The sequence below is a fragment of the Microchirus variegatus genome (assembly GCF_963457635.1).
Source record: "Microchirus variegatus genome assembly, chromosome: 10".
NCBI classification, from domain to species: domain Eukaryota; kingdom Metazoa; phylum Chordata; class Actinopteri; order Pleuronectiformes; family Soleidae; genus Microchirus; species Microchirus variegatus.
This window is the reverse complement of record NC_139811.1, coordinates 8,385,878-8,405,406: the sequence shown is the minus strand read 5'-3', so window position 1 is coordinate 8,405,406 and position 19,529 is coordinate 8,385,878. Positions and strand designations below refer to the sequence as shown.

Below are 19,529 nucleotides of genomic sequence, written 5' to 3'. Positions count from 1 at the left end.
CACGTCACATCTGTCTGTTTTTATTTTTGCGTGTCGCCACGAGGCCGCAAATGTGCGTAATTGAAGTCGTCCTGATTTCGAATCCTTGAAGTCTGTCGCTGAAATGAAACGAGGCACCAAGATTGACTAGACAGTGAAATTACAGCTTATACTGGAACAACCAGCCAGAACCTAAATATTCAGTCAAAAAAAAAAAAAAAAAAAAAAGAATTGAAAGACATTTTCATATTACAAATGAAGGAAGCTCCAATTAAAGGCAAAAATAATTATGTTTTGGAACATTTGTTAACACTTTTCTCGCGGCGAGTCGTGTTTTAATTAAAATGTAATGACACGTTCCACTCAGAGTCGGCATTTATTGGCAAGCCGCGCACTTGTTATGGTAAAAATATCCCCATTATTCCACATTTCAAATTATCCTCCTTCAAATCTTCACCGTCTTTATGCAGGAAATCACTGCGGTTTGTAATAAAAGAGAAAAAGCCTTGGATTAAACCGTGCCATATATAATGGCTCCAGTTGGTGTTGGGACGCAGATGTACTGTAGAAGTGTGCGGGTTTCTGAGGGGAAACTCTGACCCCTGGAGGCTGCCAGCCGGCACTGCATCCCTAACGTTGATGCTGCAGATGCATTTAGCTGCTTTAACCACATCTTACATTCTGTCTCTTTGTCGTGATGAAGCACTCTTCCTGACATTTCTCTGGCATTTTAAAACAAGCAAAACAACCAAAACAACCCAAAAACAAGGCTGATGTTTGTGGCTGTGAAATGTTCACCTTTGCTTTAAAACAAATACCAACACACTGGACGTCAAGTCCATAATCTTTCCCTCTGCATTTATATCTATAAATACGACTTTTGTCTTGTCGTGGAGGTGTGTATTTCTGCGTGTGTGTCACATGATGCTCCAACCAATCACATGTCCATGTGATTCTATGTAGATATATATATGTGTGTGTGTGTGTGTGTGACAGCGAGAGAGGAGAGTGATAGAGGCGTATACTTGCTCTTTGACACCGTGGAAGTTGAAGACTTAAAGCTGAAAGATGAAAACTCTGTCCGTCCTGGTTCTCTGCTCCCTGGCCGTCCTCTGTCTGACGTCAGGTAAGAGTCACTTCAGAGTGAATTAGCTCCTTATTGAAAGAGCAGCACAACATTATATTGTAAATTATCAGTGAAAAGAAAATTCCAATTTGCTTGACTTATGAAGCATTTATCCTGGCTATAAGGCATGGTTTCGATTCAAATGTTTACACATTTGCATTTACAGTATGTGACACTTTGTATTTGACCAGAATCAATGATACTAAAACACTAATTATTTCCCCTGTTGTTTACCAGACGCTTCCATCACCTGGGAGATAAAACCCTCCGATGACAACCCAGCTCAGGACGGTAAGGATTTAACAGCTCTACACATTTAGTGAATTTGAAACATATAAAGATGTATTTCAGTCATCTGGAACCAGACTGAAAATTCTGACAAATCAACAAGGCCCTTTCACTCACAGGAGACGGTCTCTTTTTCTCAGAGGTTTAACCAAGAGATGGTCACGTCACGTCCAGAGTCAGTTAAATCACCTGTGTTCCATATCGTAACTTAAAGGTGCCATATGTAAGAATGTGGCCAAAAACAGTTACTACATTCAAATTCAAAATACCAAGGTCTTTTAGGTTTCGTTTTCTGATGTAACTGGCAACCCGTGGTTGCTCGGCAGCTGAGACTCTACTGACTGCAATGATTGGTAGATGGCAGTAGGTGGCGCCACATGCCGAAACATGATTTCAAAACATAAACATGATTTGCAGTCTGCAAAATATTTGTTTTAATGCACATATTTTGTCTGTACTGTTGTTGTTGGGGAGTTCAGTTTGTTATATGAACATTATTCCTGAGTCTCTGTGACATATTAGGAGGATTTTATGGCCAGTTGCTTTAGATTTATTACATAATGCACCTTTAAGTAAAAGACTTAAAGTATATGACATTTACTGGACTTGGACGCACCAAGAAAAAAGTTTGAGAAAAGGTTGAGATGTCTGTTCATAATAAACCTGGTTTGTATAAATCATAAAGTACAACATTCAGAACAAGTGACATTAAGTGTTAGTGAGTTCAGCTTGATGAGATATAGTGACTTAAAGTGTGGTTGACCAAATGGTTAACTATCTGAGATAAAATGTACTTAAAGGTGCATTATGTAATAAATCTAAATCAACTGGCCATAAAATCCTCCTAATATGTCACAGAGACTCAGGAATAATGTTCATATAACAAACTGAACTCACCAACAACAACAGCACAGATAAAATATTTGCATTAAAAAATATATTTTTCAGACTGCAAATCATGTTTATGTTTTGAAATCATGTTTTGGCATGTGGCGCCACCTACCGCCGTCTACCAATCATTGCAGTCAGTAGAGTCTCAGCTGCCGAGCAACCACGGGTTACCAGTTACGTCAGAAAACGAAACCTAAAAGACCTCGGTATTTTGAATTTGAATGTAGTAACTGTTTTTGGCCACATTCTTACATATGGCACCTTTAAATTAGAAGTAGAAATAAAAGTAATACTCTATATGTGAGCAAGACACTTAACCCCATGTTGTAGCGTGTGAATGGGTGAAAACTGTAGCTTAAAGCAGTTCATCAAGACTAATAATGCCAACTCTTCGTCTTCTGATTTTAATTGGTAAGTGACAAAGATAGTTAGAAGAGATGTAGAGGAGTAAAAGTAAAAGTTGCGACAAATACAAATAGCAAAGTAAAGTACAGATGTGTGAATTTTGTATCGAAGCGCAGTAATAGAGTATTTATACTTTGACAGCACTGGTATTGACGCATGTATGATGTTGTTGGACGTACAGGTTTGTTTGTGGAGCAGGAGCAGGCGTCTGCAGTGGTAAGACAGAAGAGAGCTCCTCAGGAGTTATCTCCATACCAGCTGGAGAGGTGCGTATATATGTCACACATACTTTCATTTCCCCTTTAAGACACCACAGAAACACCTATTGTGTGTGTATATGTACATTTATACAGATATATATATATATATATATATATAAGTATATATATAATACCCTAACTATGCTCCTGTTCTTCCAGCCTGAGAGAAGTGTGTGAGCTGCACCTGGATTGTGAGGACATGATGGACACCAGTGGAATCATCGCTGCCTACACCACCTACTATGGACCAATTCCCTATTAGACGCGAAACCACCGTTGCTCATCCCAAATGTCTTTTCTTTACTTTGCATATTCACTTTTCCAGTTTAACTTTGTCTTTCCTGTCCCACCCACACAAGGTCATAAGAAGACATTTCCCTTTACTTTAGTGCCAGTGAGCAAAATAAAACCACAGAGGAGAAAGATGCTAGATAGCAGGAGGAAATCATTATTTTAAAAATAATGATTTCCTCCTGCTGTATGTGGGTTTATGCACACAGTTCTGTTACACTATCACTTCAGACAGCCTGTAGCGTAGTGTGATATTAAAATAAAGATATAGAATATATAAAAAAAAAACTTGAAGTCTGCTGGTTATTAATATATATCCTTATGTCATCTAAAGGTTACACCAATGAGCCTTAAAGGCGCCATATGTAAGAATGTGGCCAAAAACGGTTACTACGCTCAAATTCAAAATACAGAGGTCTTTTAGGTTTTTCAGTTTCTGACGTAACTGGCAACCCGTGGTTGCTCGGCAGCTGAGACTCTACTGACTGCAAAGATTTGTAGACAGCGGTAGGTGGCGCCACATGCCAAAACATGATTTCAAAACATAAACATGATTTGCAGTCTGCAAAAAAAAAAATGTATGTGAATATTTTGGCTGCACTGTTGTTGTTGGTGAGTTCAGTTTGTTATATGAACATTATTCCTGAGTCTCTGTGACATATTAGGAGGATTTTATGGATTTATTACATAATGCACCTTTAAATGCATATTTTTTTTGTCTCCTTTATGTCCCGAGTATCTGAGTGTCCTGTCAGTACAACCTTGAATTTAGGATTCTCTTACTTACTCTGACCAGCAAACAGTGAAACGCCGCTGTTTCAAAACCTCAGTCATAACCGCGTTTTTCACATTCCACCATAAACCAAATACTGGAAGTGCAAATGAAGTTTACTCGACGATTAGGAAACGTTTCTTTGGGAAAACATTTTACTGTCATCTGTACCACGTTTTCCCCCCTGTGAAAAAATATCATTTGGTGCTGCAGTGTTTGTGTGAGGAGAACACGGAAAGCACCTCGCGTCCTAAGTTTTTTAAAAAAAACACAGAAGGAAATGAAAAAGCCGGCCCAACCTGCAACAGGTTTCTTTTGTTTTCATTGGAACTCGTTCTCGTCGAGTGTGTTTGTGGGTCAGCGCTAACTATGGTGTTGTCCTGCAAGCGCACACCCACTCTGTCACAGGAGAACTATGTAAAAAGCATTTCCCTGAAAGAACACTTTGTCTACACTTCACATTTATTTAGGTGTGATCACCCGAAACTGAGGTGCAGTGTAAAAAGCATGCTCTTATATCTGATCGGGAATCAGGCCCTTGATGCACAAACACTGGCTCCTGAGAGGGTCTTCAGTGTGTCTGCACTACCTGAAGCCCCCTGAAGGACATGCTTATGGCGATTTTACCTCCCCTCACCACTAGGTGCCACCAAACCCTCCACACTGAACCTTTAACTTTAACTGTTGAGTGTGTTTTTAGTGAGACAACTCTTGGCATGGTGACCTGATTACAAATAACAATGGAAGGAGATTTTCAGAGTGAGATAATTAATAGTTTTGCGAGTGAACGTGTGAATGTTTCATTATGTATGTATTAAATTTCAAGGTTTCAAGTCTAAAAACATGCAGATTATAGGAAAATTAAACACTGTGTGAGTGGATGGTTGTGTGTCTTTATGTGGCCCTGTCATGGACTGGCAAACTGTCGACCTATGTCAGCTGGGATTGGCACCAGCGCCCTCTGTGTAGCCTCATGTGGAAGCTTAAGCAGTAGAGGATGGATGAATAAAGGCGCATTATCTGAGTAGAAACCTCAGGTATCAGAGGTACAGAGCGCCACAGGAAGTCATTTCTGCCTGTGGCCATTAACCTGTACAACTCCTCCCTCTGATGATCAGACTCTTTATAAATACATAAACAAACAAACACCAAACAAACAAATTATAATTACCCATTCTCATCTAACTTCTTTTCATTTGTTTATACTTACATTCACTGTATATTGTATATCTTTCCAGATTTTCTACTTTATTATTGTAATTTATTTTTCATTGTTTATTTAATTTAATTTAGCTTATTGCCTATTTTACTGTTTATTTTCTATCTAGCTCTTGTTTCCTCATGCTGTATTTCTTCCTACTTTGCACGGAGCATCTGGAACAAAAACAATTCCTCCCCCGGGGATTAATAAAGTATTCTGATTATGATTATGATTCTGATTATAGAGCTTACGTGACTCGATTGATTTTCACCTCCATGTTGGCAGGAAAACATTTTATCTGCACCAGGGCCAGAATTGACTGTGCACTTTAAATCCACAGAGATCAGGCAGTACATATATATCACAGAACCTGACTTAATGTCCCCGGGTGCTTTTCACAAGTATGGAAACAGTCAGTGTGGACATTATTCTCCACCTGCTGTAACATTTTCTACTTTCTGATATAGCTAACTCTGCAGAACACTTACTAATCTCTATTTCTTTTAAAAAGCATGTAAAATAGGCAGGATATTAAAGATAAGAGCCCGTTTTATTGCTGAGTGCTGCATTACTGGACTGTGTCATTGTCAGCTAACAGAGCTCTATAGTTTGAGTGTGTTACCTTTTTATTTACTATACAGCTATGACCATAACTGACAGCGAAAGACGTATATTTTACATTTTTAGAAAGAAATTCCACTGTTTAGTCTCAGCCACTTTCCCGTAACATTCTTCAAAATTTAAATGTACTTCCTCATTACCTCACCCTCTCTGCCCTCCCTGTGCTCAAAGTTCCCTTCCCTCCCCAGAGTTGATTACCATGCTCTGTAGAACATACTAATTAGTTGATGATCTTGTAATTTTTTTTTTTTGCTCTTGTTTGTTAATGAGCACTACGTTAACGCAGGTCTAATAATATGTATGCAGACGCGCCACAGAAAGCCCCTGACAGTCGCAGCATGTGCGTGCGTGCGTGCGTGTGTGTTTGTGTGTGTGTGTGTGTGTGTGGGCTGAACTGCTCAACCGGTCTTACTATACAGGTTGGAAAAAAACAACAAAAACACAGCTGTGTAGCAAGCGTCAGTGTTTTCATTTAAAAACGTGTGCTTTAATAAAAAACTATAGCTTTAATATCAGCAGCAAGTGTCACATTTTGCCCTATGCATCTATATAAACACTGTCAAATTCCTCTTTATAGTTTTTGTAAATAAAGACTGCTTTTATTTTGCAATTCTACACGTGTGACAGATGAATCGACATCGCAATAAACGAGGGAAACACAAAGCACCACTTATATACTTTTATAGTTAACCTCCATAACCTGGAGGTAATGGAAGTTAAAACTGAAGTTGTTATCAGCTCATTTATAGAGTTGGCTCTTTAACTCCATGCATCCCATAAGTTAAACATGTTTTTTAAAATGTTTTTAAATGTTTATGTTATTACCGTACAGCACCGTTATTTTTAATGTGCTTTATAAATACATTGGATTGAAAGAAATGTATTATTAGTATATTTTAGATACATGGAGTAGAATAAAAATTACAATATTTTATGCATTTTAAAATCTATAACTGCCAATATGTAGTTTGTAAGTCTTGCAAAAGTACTGCCCATCTCTGTATGCTTTTTTTAAACTCAGATTTTTAAACAGATTTGTGCCCTCACGCCACCGTCTACATCTTGAAATTCATGTTTTGTTTGTTTCACTTATTTCCTGTAAATCATATTTGTTGTCAGTCTGATTTTGGGATTACCAGTTACGTCACCTCGAGCGCCGTATAAAGCTCAGCACAGATCTCGACACAGCAGCAACAATCGTTCAGCCTCAGACGCAGCAATGACTCAACTAGCATTTTCGAGAGAGAACCGTGAGCGCATCCAAGCATTGGAGCATTCATTCGGTCCGTCTGGGAGACCTCTGTCTAAGCCGGGCCGCATTCTGATGGGAGAGGGTCACCTGATGAAGCAGAACCGTAAGAAGACTGGGCCCAAGGTCTTCTTCCTCTTCAACGATATTCTGGTGTACGGCAGTGTGATTCTGAGTGGCCGCTGGTACACCAACCAGAGGATAATACCACTAGGTGAGCAGCTCATCTCTTTCTGTTTTCTCCTACATTGCATTGCAGACAGACAACGTCCCATAATGATTAAAGACATGGTCAAACTTGGCACTTTGGACTTTGAAGCTAGAATCAGAGATTCATCATGTTTTTTGACTCCATAGCAAATGCATCTGCACCTGATCTTTGACCTTGTTTTGCATTGTTTTAAATATGTCATGTTCACTGTGATTTACAGAGGACCTTCAACTAGAGGACATGGAGGATGGTGTGCGACGCCAGAACCAGTGGTTAATCCGTACCCCACAGAAGTCCTTCTTTGTGTCCGCTTCTACGTACGAGGAGAAGCGGGCCTGGATGGAGCACATCAAAAGCTGCTGTGACAGCCTGCTGAAGGGCGGCACCTGTCGGCCTGGCTCCTCCTTTGCTATGTCTTGGATCCCGGACCACGCCGCTTACAGGTGCATGCGCTGCTTGAAGAAGTTCACGGCCACCGTACGTCGACACCACTGCAGGAAATGCGGCTTCGTGGTCTGCGATTCGTGCTCCACGGCGCGGGAAGTGATCGAGCACATGCACCCCACTAAGAAAAAGAGAGTCTGCTGCAAATGTCGCTCAACGGATGAAGAAGAGGAGAAGGCTCGCCTCAGGGGGGGCAGCACAGAGAGCTGCTCACAGGAGGAAGATGCGGCATCATCCAGTTGTAGTGATGATGAGGAGGAGGAGATGACGACATCTCTCCCTCCCAGTAGCTGGGTGAACTACCAGGGGGATATCTTGAGGCGACCTGTCTCTTTTTAATCCTACGACCCCTGCAGTCCAACAGACATAATTTATTATAATGAAACACTTTCCACTTTTGAATGTACTACTTGAAATGTAAATGTTGATACAAATCTGTTTTTGTCAACCCCCCCCCCCCCCCCTGAAATCCCTTGAAACACCCCTGCTCATGGGCATCACTGTCAGCTAACATAATATATAATATATTTATATAAGAATAATATGTATTGTATTTGTATTTTATCTTTACTGCACTATTTACACTTTACTTTTTTGCATTAGGTATATATATATATTTTTTTAATCTTTATTTATTTATTTATTTATTTAAGAGTGTGATAATTATTGTTTGGTGTCTAAGGAAGTTGAGATCAGTTTCCTGGGGCCAAGAAGTTTGATTAAAATCATGTGTATATGTATCAGCCACTGTTAACATGTGGATAATCAATTATGGAAACAATAAACGTCAAAACGTCAAACATGAGTGTCTGCTGTGATCATTTGAATGTTAAGGCGAGACTATTGAATAAAATAAATAAATATTAAACATTTGCAATGTCAAGACTGATATAAATTAAACATAAACTGAAAAAAGACTATGTAATCATGGGTCATGCTGCCACTGATATAGATTCACTCTGTATTTTAATTACTAGTTCAGTGCCCGTAGGAAGTATGTATTCCTGTAGTGGGCGCTGAAGACGATGTTTCAGTTATGGTAATGCATGATAAGGAACGTAAAGGCTAACATCATACAAACACTGTGCAACCTCATTAGGCACACTACAGCTAGCTACGCTAATGCTAATTGAAAATGAAAACATTTTGCGCTGTGCCTAATGAGGTTGCACAGTGTTTGTATGATGTTAGCCCTACGCTAATGCTAATCGTAGCCTCGCTAGCTTACCTTTGGAAACAGGTTCGCCAAGTTAGCCGCAAAGTAGTAGCATGCTAATGCAAAATAAATGTGTGCTCCCGTATTGGTGAACGGACACACGACTTCGTCGTTTCGGTATAACACCGTGTTCTGCTGTGAACCTTGTGAAAATGTCTCACCCACTGTGAGGACAGCCTCTTCACTCACACCTCCACGCCCCAGACAGCGCAGCTGCTGCTGATGAGCCGCTGCCTGCCTGGTGTAGTTTGATAAATCAGTGAAAATTAAAATTCATCCATATAATTGGAAAATCAAGGATGCACACCATCGGGCCATGCTCAACACATATCCAAAGTCTTAGGGAAATCTGACTAAAGGTCAGTGAGATGTGCCTGTTACAGACACACAGACGCAACTTGCTTTATAGATAGATGTGGTTTATAAACAGTGAACGGACTATACATCTAAATAGATATGGATAGAGGTATTTATCCGTAATCTTTATAGGAACATTCCACAAAACAGAGCACTCCACACGTAGAGCAGTGATATTTTATTGAGTTAAATTACCATGGTTTGGAATATGATTATCATCCTTTTTTAACGAGTCTGCATTTTATAACAAATCTAATTGCTACTTTAAAAAATTGGGTGTGGAAGTCTGAACTACTTTTTCAACATTTCTGGTGCTGTGGTTTACTGTTGTTTTTTGTTTGTTTTTTTAAATAAAATTGGAATAATCGTTTTTTACAGTTCTTATAATCTCCTTAACCTAACATCTGTTTTTGGATCGCATCCAAAATAACAATCATTTAGTTATGTTGGTCATAAACAGACAAAGAAACAGACAGGCACTAAACCTGGAGGTAATGGAAGTTCAAACTGAAGCTGTTATTAGCTATTTTATATAGTTGAGTGTTTAATTCCATGCATCCAATAAGTTAAACGTGTTGTTTTTCATGTGCTTTATAAATAAACTGGATTATTAACTAGTACTACCTGCAGTATATTTTAGTAAAATTACATTATTTTATGCATTTTAATATCTACGGTCAATATTTAGTTTAATCTTGCAAAAGTACTGTCCACCTTTGTGTGTTATTTTTAAACTCACAGATTTGTGTCCTAACACGACCGTCCTGAATGTTTTTTTTTTTTTTAAAGATAGGTGTTCCCACACTTCACTTATTTCCTGTAAAACATATTTGTCTTCAGTCTGGAAATTCCAGTTGCGTCACCTTGAGCGAGTATATATAGAGTTCAGCACAACAATCTGACAACAACAATCATTCCGTCTCAGACGCAGCAATGGATCAACAATCGTTCCTGAAGAAGAACTGTGAGCGTATCCAAGCAGTGGAGCATGCATTCGGTCCGTCTGGGAGGCCTCTGTCTAAGTCGGGCCGGATTCTGATGGGAGAGGGTCACCTGATGAAGCAGAACCGTAAGAAGACTGAGCCCAAGGTCTTCTTCCTCTTCAACGATATTCTGGTGTACGGCAGTGTGATTCTGAGTGGCCGCTGGTACACCAAGCAGAGGAAAATACCACTGGGTGAGCAGCTCATCTCTTTCTGTTTTCTCCTACATTGCATTGCAGACAGACAACACCCCATAATGATTAAAGACATGGTCAAACTTGGCACTTTGGACTTTGAAGCTAGAATCAGAGATTCATCATGTTTTTTGACTCCATAGCAAATGCATCTGCAGCTGATCTTTGACCTTGTTTTGCATTGTTTTAAATATGCCATGTTCACTGTGATTTACAGAGGACCTTCAGCTGGAGGACATGGAGGATGGTGTGCGACGCCAGAATCAGTGGTTAATCCGTACCCCACAGAAGTCCTTCTTTGTGTCCGCTTCTACGTACGAGGAGAAGCGGGCCTGGATGGAGCACATCAAAAGCTGCTGTGACAGCCTGCTGAAGGGCGGCACCTGTCGGCCTGGCTCCTGCTTTGCTATGTCTTGGATCCCGGACCACTCCGCTTACAGGTGCATGCGCTGCTTGAAGAAGTTCACGGCCACAGTTCGTCGACACCACTGCAGGAAATGCGGCTTCGTGGTCTGCAATTCGTGCTCCGCGACGCGGGAAGTGATCGAGCACATTCACCCCACTAAGAAAAAGAGAGTCTGCTGCAAATGTCGCTCAACGGGTGAAGAAGAGGAGAAGGCTCGCCTCAGGAGGGGCAGCACAGGGAACTGCTTACAGGTGGAAGATGCGGCATCATCAAGTGGTAGTGATGATGAGGAGGAGGAGATGACAACATCTCTCCCTCCCAGTAGCTGGGTGAACTCCCAGGGGGATATCTTGAGACGACCTGTCTCCTTTTAATCCTGCGACCCCTGCAGCCTTACAGACATAATTTATTATAATGAAACACTTTTCACTTTTGAATGTACTCAGTGATGAGAACATCTTGATACAAAGCTGGTTTTGTCGTGTGTGAGTGTGTGTGTTTTTGTATCAGTATATTTTTGTATTTTTTTAATTTTATCTTTATTTATTTAAGTATTATTGTATTTGAGTATGATAACTATTGTTTGGTGGAAGGAAGTTTCCTGGAGAAGTTTCCTGGGGCCCACAAGTCTGATTGAAAATCATGTGTATATGTATCAGTCACAAAATAAAAGCACTTCAAAACATGATAAACAAGAGTGTCTGCTGTGATCATTTGAATGTTGAGTGTCGAGTTGGACGCACCAATCCTACATATATATATATATATATATATATATAAACTGTATACCTGTATACAGATATACAGTATATTTATACATATATAGGATTGCTGAAGTTATTATAAGAAATTTGCACAGACATTTGCAATGTCACGCCTAATCTAAATTAAACATAAACAGAAAAAAGACTATGTAATCATGGGTCATGCTGATATAAATTCACTCTGTGAACGGACTATAAATCTAAATAGATATGTATAGAGGTATTTATGCGTAATCTTTATAGGAACATTCCACAGACAACAGAGCACTCGACACATAAGAGCAGTGATATTTTATTGAGCTAAATTACCATGGTTTGGAATATGATTATGATCCTTTTTTCAGCATTTTATAACAAATCTAACTGCTACTTTAGAAATTTGTGGGTGGATTTCCATGGTTTCAGTCAAAGAAAGTCTGAAACATTTTCAACATTTCTGCTGCTGTGGTTTACTGTTTATTTTATAAACTTGTAATCATGCCAAGTCCTCTTTAATTGTCAGGGAGAGGTTTTCTTTGATTTTGACCTGACACCTGTTTGGCTCACACTGAAGGAAGTAAATGTCTTTTTAAAATGTTCCACAACAACAACGTTTGCTGATTCTAATCCAGCACCATTCCCAGCACACAGTGTCACAGACAGCGTCTCACAGATTTGTCCCCTGGGGAAAAACACATTTGACAAAAGCAACTCATGTTTTAACAACTGATCAATGAATTTGGTTAGAAAAATGCTCAAAATTCATGTGATTTTGTTGTACTTTAAACTGCATGTTATTCACACTGGATAATAAACTACCTTACCTCAAAGTCCTGGCTTATTTTATTCTATTGCGCAAACATTGGGGTTTATTTATATGTTAAATACTGTTGTAAATTTAGCATTTTACCTTAAGTGCACTGTTGCTGTGTGGATCACCCTCACCCACAATTCCGTTGTACCCTAATGTGCAATGACAATAAAGTCTATTCTATTCTATTCTAACCAGATGGAACAGACATTCTGTACAGGAAGGACGTTTTATTTTAAAATGGCGACATCTGTTGTCTGAATGTTATACTGTGCGTAACATTAAACCAGACTTTTAAAAGCGAGTTTCACACGGAAGAAGGAAGTAAATGTCTTTTTAAAATTTTCTACAACAACAACAACGCTGATTCTAATCATTCTCAGCACCCATCGTCACAGACAGCGTCTCACAGATTTGTCCCCTGGGGAAACCAACATTTGACAAAAGCAACTCACTGATCGATGAATTTGGTTAGAAAAATGCTCAAAATTCACATTATTTTGTTCTACTTTAAGTTGAACCTATATGTCATTCACACTGGGTTTAAGGTTTGAACAAATGCAGAGATAATAAACTACATTACCTCAAAGTCCTGGCTTTTTTTATTCTATTGTGCAAATATTGTGGTTTATGTTAAATGCTGTTATAATTTTGTATTTGTTTTTTTAAATTTAGTATTCTACCTTTAGTGCACTGTTACTGTGTGGATCATCCTCAGCCACAATTTTGTTGTACCCTAATGCACAATGACAACAAAGTCTATTCGAACCAGGTGGAACAGACATTCTGTACGGGTAGGAAGTTTTATTTTAAAATGGCGACATCTGTTGTCTGAATGTTATATTGTACGTAACATTAAACCAGACTTTTAAGAGTTTACTTCCTTCTTCACACGGAAGAAGGAAGTAAATGTCTTTTTTTTTTAAATCCACAACAACAACAACACTGATTCTAATCAAACTTCTGAGAAATATATTTTAAGAACTTTAAAAAGTGTGGATTGAAATACTAATTCTTAGAATATATGTATTTAGACTATTTGTGAAATTTAAGAAACAATGGATGTGGAAACTATTGAACATATTTTTTTCAAGTGTTCTCATGTCTGTATTCTGGTTTGACATACATGATTGCTTATCTCTGAAAATAGACAATATACAATATATATGTGTGTGTGATTTAATTTGGTAAATAATATATCCACCCATGTAAATGGAAAGGAAAACATAATTAACTAATTATTTAATGTAATTCAAAATAAGGGATAAAAACAATAAGGCCATATCTGTCTCGTTATCTCTGCTAGTATATATATAGCCTTGCTCCTGTGTGCTCCTTTTTGTTTACTTAAATTTTATTTTATTTCTGTTTAATGTTCATGTTCTAGGACAGGGGTCACCAACGTGGTGCCCGCGGGCACCTGGTAGCCCGCGGGCAGCCAATACGGTGCCCGTGGGCTCACTTCACTTTACCTCACTTGCATGTATCCATATGATCACTCAGTAAAATATCTTTGATATTGTTTATAAAAACTGGTAATCGTTAGTAGTAAGCACTGGAATGAATGTGTATGCAGTTGAATGAATAATATTAATCATTTAAATGGTAAACAAACAAAAAAATATTATATGGTAGCCCTCCATATTATTTTTTACCCTTAAGGTAGCTCTCTGTCTCAAAAAGGTTGGTGACCCCTGTTCTAGGATAACCCAGCTTCATGCCCCACTTCAGTTGTATTACATGTTGTAATAATTCATTCATTTCACTGTCTTGCCTGTTTTTTTTTACATCCATGGTTTTTTCAAAATAAAAACTTTTCTCGTGTCTCCTGTTGATGACGTAAAAGTCGCCACTTCCGCTCCAGCTCGCGGCAGTAAACATGGCGGGTGGCTAACGTTGTCTTTTTGTAGCCATTCAGTCGGGATTGCGTTAGTATTCTTTTTCAGGACTCAAGCAGCACGCTTTAGTTTACAGTCGGCACCCAGTGCTGTGTGAGGAGAGCACCGCTCTCTGCAGTTCTTAAGTAAATAAGAGGTAAATATAAGTTTCTCCCGTATGTGCTCCCGTATGCTAACGATGGCCTAGCCACAAGTGCATGCTAGCGTACCTAGCTAAGTTGCCAGCCAAATGATGTATTTCACATTAACGTATATATTTCCATCATACTGAAACACACTATCGTTATAATGTCTGTTATCCCCACAATATAAGCCCAGTTCTCCCCGGCGCATCTAAGATTCACTGCATTTTTGATAAATCATGCGTTGACTGTCAATTTTGTGTCACCTTGCTAAACAGTAGTAGCTAACCGTCAGTAAAAAGTTTAATTTTTTCTTCATTATTGCGCAGTTATGTATTCCATATAGTTACAATTTCAATAACCCTGCAAATATGACACAGCAGTGTAATAATACTTAAATGTTAGTGGTTTATTTTCTATAATTAAACAATAAATCTGGAACAACTATGCATGAGTCCTTACCTTTCACACTACCTGTCCTTCAGTACCTAATTTGTGATTATTGTTGTTTATACTTTTTATGTAACAGTGTTTGGATTTATGGTGTCGGGGTATTTGCTGCTTTAATTTCATTGGGTTTTTCCCACTTGACAGGGTGAAAAAGACGCACCGCCAACATGGGGCGACGTTCAACCTCCTCCACCAAGAGTGGGAAGTTTATGAACCCCACCGACCAGGCTCGTAAGTATAGATCATTAGTGAGAGCTACCATCTCTGACACCTACCTGCTGAATAACATGATGTATTGCCGTGTTTCCACAGGTGTAAGATCTAAGAATGATAACAAGATTGTTCTTATTCTCTCTCTGTCTTATAGGAAAGGAAGCCAGGAAGAGAGAGTTAAAGAAGGTACTCGAATTAAACGATTGTTTTGTTTTGTTTGTTTGTTTGTGTTATTGTGCTCATTGCTCATGCTTCTTTGTTTGTGAATATTCCTACTAGAACAAGAAGCAGAGAATGATGGTGAGGGCAGCAGTGCTGAAGATGAAGGACCCTAGACAGATCATCAGGGACATGGAAAAGCTAGATGAAATGGGTGAGAGGCCTGAAATTACATGATGTTACTTGAGGAAATGTGAATTTGATAAAGTCTTGAACAATAACGTATAAATGTTTACTATCTGTAGTCTTAATGTATTACTACAAATGTAGTCTCGCTTTCACTGGAGGTTGCATATTTCTTAGAAACATTAAACTTGAACTGTCAGCAGTCACTTTTCTAAAATATGTGCCTTTTCAAATTTCATAAAATATTTGTGGCCTTTAAAACGCATACTAAATCTCTTCATTTTACAGAATTTAACCCAGTTCAGCAGCCCCTTCTAAATGAGAAGGTGTTGAGGGACAAGAGGAAGAAGCTACGTGAGACATTTGAACGCATTGTCCATCTGTACGAGAGGGAGAATCCGGAAACTTACAAGGAGCTACGCAAATTGGAATTAGACTATGAGACCAAACGTGGCCAGCTGGCTCTCTATTTTGACTCAGTCAAGGTCTGTATATGTCTGTTTGTTTGGTTATTGTTTTGATGCTTATGTGTAATTTTAACTTGCATGTGTGCCCAAAAACAAATACATAATGCTCTATAGTTGTTCATTTACATTTAAAACCAAGTTTTTGATTCATTTTTGTTGAAATTATTTACCTTAAAACATCAGTATGCCCTGGTTATCTTTATTGCCCTGGTTTGGTCGCTATTCTTGACAACTATGTGTATCTTGCCCTGTTTTTCAGAATGCAGAGTCAGTGGAGGTTGACAGTATCCCTTTACCAGATATGCCTCATGCCCCCTCAAATATCCACATCCAGGACATCCCACTACCGGGGGCTCAACCTCCATCCATATTAAAGAAGAGTTCCACCTTTGGGTAGACTGAGCTTCTGCATTATAACACAGCATAAGGTGTTACTGTATGTTATCGTGCCACTGAGGGAATTCTTTCCTGTATCTCAGTAAAGGGCCTCTCTCATCATCTACTGGACCAGTGTTGGCAACAGTACCTGGTGTACCACGCTTACCTCCGGGGAAGAAGCCCCCTGGCCCCCCTCCTGGGCCTCCACCTCCACAGGTCCTCGCATTGTATGGCATTCCTTCTCGACGACCTTATGGCACAGACGCAGGTAAGACACAAACATTCCCCTAATTCTCGTATTTCAGATTTTTTGATTAAAATTCCCTTTCAAAATTGTGTTATGGTGCATTACTTTCATAATTGTTTTTACGTTCACATTTTTATCTGTCACTCTTTACTCATCTTGTTCTCTTTCTTTCCTCAAAAGAGCCTTCCATTCCTGGTTTAGACAAGGATTCTCTGATGGAGTTGGGAAGAGATCAGGATAGTGGCAGCGACAGCGACCGAGATCGGGATGATCTGGACGATGATGACAGTGACTCTGAAGAGGACAGCGAAGAAGAGAGAAATGAAGGGAACGATGGAGACCACAGAATGAGTGTGGACAGGCAGGATGATAAGAGAGAAAGGGAGGAGGATAGAGACAGAAATGAAAGACATGCTGGTGAGGGTCTGTTCAGCATATTTTGCAACTTTTCAACTACAACAGTGTTTTGTTCGTCTCACAGACCTATTTTATTTACATACTATGGAGCTCAGTTGTACTTGCATACAACCTTTCGTATTACATTAATATGCTCTTTTGATTAATATTTCAATGTCCTAATGCTTTAGGACGCAGTGTGCGTTTCGCAGACATGCCTGCTGAGGTACCCCGTGATGGAAAGAAGAAGAAAAAGAGGCTGGTGAAGAAAACCAAAGCTATTACCCCTCTGCAGGCCATGATGTTAAGGATGGCAGGTACTGTATGATAATGATGTCACTACTGCACACTGTAAGAGTACACTCCGTTTTCTCTTTCTGATGTTGTGTTTTTGTCATTTCCTTTTCTTCAGGACAGTCAGTGCCTGAAGAGGAGGAAGAAGAAGAGGTAGAGGAGGAATACACAGATGACTCAGACAGCTCAGACATTGAGGATCGGGGTCCACCAGGGGACACTCAGCCCCATCTCATGGTCAATCCGCGTTTACCCCCTCCTGCTGGGCCTGTGGGACAGCAAGGACCTCCACACTTGCAAGGTCCACCAATGACCGGGCCTCCACCACTGGGTCCACCCCCAGCTCCTCCCATGAGGCCTCCTGGTCCACCCTCAGGCCCACCTCCTGGTCCACCTCCAGGTTAGATAAAACATTTCTACCTATTGAACGTGCCCACTGTGGTCGGCTACGTTCTGCATGACATTCATTTTATCATCTGCTCCATTTCACACCTACAATACTTTGAGGGCAAGCTCTTGTTTTAGTCGAAACAGACATAGAAGAATATGGTAACCATGGAAACTTGCTTCTTCTTTCCTTCACTGGTACCAACACATGTACAACTCGGGAGAACATACAGTATATACTTACAAAGTACATACAAACTGGGGCAAACTCACTACAACTGGAATGGCATGTGGAAAGTATGATCCATCCCTTGAGGATGTGGTGGTTGTATTCATCCATTTGTATTTGTTTGACACATTCTGTTATCTTTAGGTGCTCCTCCGTTCTTGAGGCCTCCTGGTATGCCTGGAGGCATTAGGGGTCCAATGCCTCGCCTTCTGCCACCTGGACCTCCACCTGGTCGACCTCCTGGCCCGCCACCAGGCCCCCCTCCTGGCCTGCCCCCAGGCCCCCCACCACGTGGACCCCCACCCAGATTACCACCCCCAGCTCCACCAGGTACACATGTGTGCAGTGACTGTGTGAGAATGTCTGTGAAACCACATAATTATATCATAATGTGAGCGCATGAACACATGGTGGGGGAATGTAAATTATGTCACACAACATAACCTGGAAATTTATATATTTATTTTAAATAATTTTACTGCTCAGCAATCACTAAATGATGTATATTCAAGCATATCTTATGTGTACATACAGGTATCCCACCTCCACCACCAAGAGCAGGTGGGCCCCCGCGTCCATTAGCACCACCACCCTCCCTCTTCCCTCCACCCCTCACCACCAATGTGCTCAGTGCTCCTCCCAGCATTGTCCAGCGGCAAAAGGGCTCAGGACCCAGCCAGGACGGTTCACAGAGCAACATGCCACCCCCTGCCATGCCAATGCGACCGGGCGTCATGCAGATGCCACCTCCCCCAGGAACAGCTGCTGCCTCGATGGGCAACAATCCCCCAGGCCACCACCACACTGCCACGATCGAAAAACGAGCCAACATCACCTCGGTCACAGCTGCAGGAGGTGGCATGGCAGCGGGCGCTGGCTCTGGTGGGGCCACCATCTCCGCCAAACCTCAGATCATCAACCCAAAGACGGAGGTCACTCGCTTTGTGCCCACAGCACTACGGGTGCGTAGGGACAAGAGCGGGCCAATGCACGGGGCGGCACCAGGCCCTCTGGAGAAAGCAGGTGGAAGTTTTGGAGGAAGAAGAGGAGATGAGGGAGGCAGCCACGGCCAGAAACACCAGGCAATGGCTGCTCCAATGTCTAACCCAGCCCAGATTGGTGCTATGCCGCAGCCCAGCATGAAGACTAAGGACCAGGTGTATGAAGCCTTTATGAGGGAGATGGAGGGACTCCTCTGAGACTCATGACGGCTTGGAGGGAAATGTTAAGTGAGGCTCTCTGAACCACAGGAGTGCATAGGTTTTCTGTGTTTTCTATCCTCAAGGCATTTGGCTAGAGCAGTATGCCAGTGTTTCTGCTCTATTTTCATCACTGATCCACATCAGGCTTAACCTCATATGATCTGGACTATTTTTCTGTTGCATCAAGAGACAATGTGAACGTGGTTTACATAATCTGATTATGTATGCCATTGGGAACATTTAGGTTTGTTGCTATTCCATTAGGTTACCCGTGACAAAAGCCTGCAAAGAATTAAATACTGCACTACCAAGTGTTATAACATGTTTTGTTTTTTTGTTTTTCCATCAGCCAACTGTCATTTGGCATGACTAGAAAATAGATTTTTGTATGACGTTTGCTGTCAACGCTGTATTTTATCAGTGAACTCGGTTGTTGAACAGTAAAACAAAAGT

General features: G+C 40.4%; 3 protein-coding genes across 3 annotated transcripts; all 3 read left to right on the top strand.

Annotated features, from left to right (window-relative positions):
• The first annotated feature begins 987 nt into the window (after window positions 1–987).
• On the top strand, window positions 988–3,462 carry bglap (bone gamma-carboxyglutamate (gla) protein). The gene is made up of 4 exons (XM_083897003.1): window positions 988–1,105; window positions 1,343–1,396; window positions 2,871–2,955; window positions 3,109–3,462. The coding sequence occupies exons 1-4, from the start codon at window positions 1,048–1,050 to the stop codon at window positions 3,209–3,211; spliced, it is 300 nt and encodes a 99-aa protein (XP_083753129.1). The 5' UTR covers window positions 988–1,047; the 3' UTR covers window positions 3,212–3,462.
• A 3,591-nt stretch (window positions 3,463–7,053) lies between these two features.
• LOC310933112 (uncharacterized protein) lies at window positions 7,054–11,509 on the top strand (the record flags this gene model as incomplete). Its single annotated transcript, XM_083896534.1, has 4 exons — window positions 7,054–7,297; window positions 7,515–8,024; window positions 10,237–10,488; window positions 10,706–11,509. The coding sequence occupies 4 exons, from the start codon at window positions 7,054–7,056 to the stop codon at window positions 11,266–11,268; spliced, it is 1,569 nt and encodes a 522-aa protein (XP_083752660.1). The 3' UTR covers window positions 11,269–11,509.
• Window positions 11,510–14,375: 2,866 nt separating this feature from the next.
• wbp11 (WW domain binding protein 11) lies at window positions 14,376–19,460 on the top strand. Its single transcript, XM_083896646.1, has 12 exons — window positions 14,376–14,482; window positions 15,063–15,149; window positions 15,286–15,317; window positions 15,411–15,504; window positions 15,765–15,961; window positions 16,203–16,336; window positions 16,423–16,589; window positions 16,749–16,985; window positions 17,156–17,281; window positions 17,377–17,658; window positions 18,019–18,204; window positions 18,409–19,460. Exons 2-12 carry the CDS (start codon window positions 15,086–15,088, stop codon window positions 19,071–19,073), a joined length of 2,184 nt encoding a protein of 727 aa, XP_083752772.1. The 5' UTR covers window positions 14,376–14,482; window positions 15,063–15,085; the 3' UTR covers window positions 19,074–19,460.
• The last annotated feature ends 69 nt before the right edge of the window (window positions 19,461–19,529 follow it).

What these genes read in the sequence shown, in the direction of transcription:
- bglap (XM_083897003.1), top strand. Translation starts at nt 1,048, where the DNA reads ATGAAAACTCTGTCCGTCCTGGTTCTCTGCTCCCTGGCCGTCCTCTGT. An exon ending in CGTCCTCTGTCTGACGTCAG is followed by an intron (nt 1,106 to 1,342) that starts GTAAGAGTCACT and finishes GTTGTTTACCAG; the next exon opens with ACGCTTCCATCACCTGGGAG. An exon ending in TGACAACCCAGCTCAGGACG is followed by an intron (nt 1,397 to 2,870) that starts GTAAGGATTTAA and finishes TTGGACGTACAG; the next exon opens with GTTTGTTTGTGGAGCAGGAG.
- wbp11 (XM_083896646.1), top strand. Translation starts at nt 15,086, where the DNA reads ATGGGGCGACGTTCAACCTCCTCCACCAAGAGTGGGAAGTTTATGAAC. An exon ending in TCTATTTTGACTCAGTCAAG is followed by an intron (nt 15,962 to 16,202) that starts GTCTGTATATGT and finishes CCTGTTTTTCAG; the next exon opens with AATGCAGAGTCAGTGGAGGT. An exon ending in ACCTTATGGCACAGACGCAG is followed by an intron (nt 16,590 to 16,748) that starts GTAAGACACAAA and finishes TTTCCTCAAAAG; the next exon opens with AGCCTTCCATTCCTGGTTTA.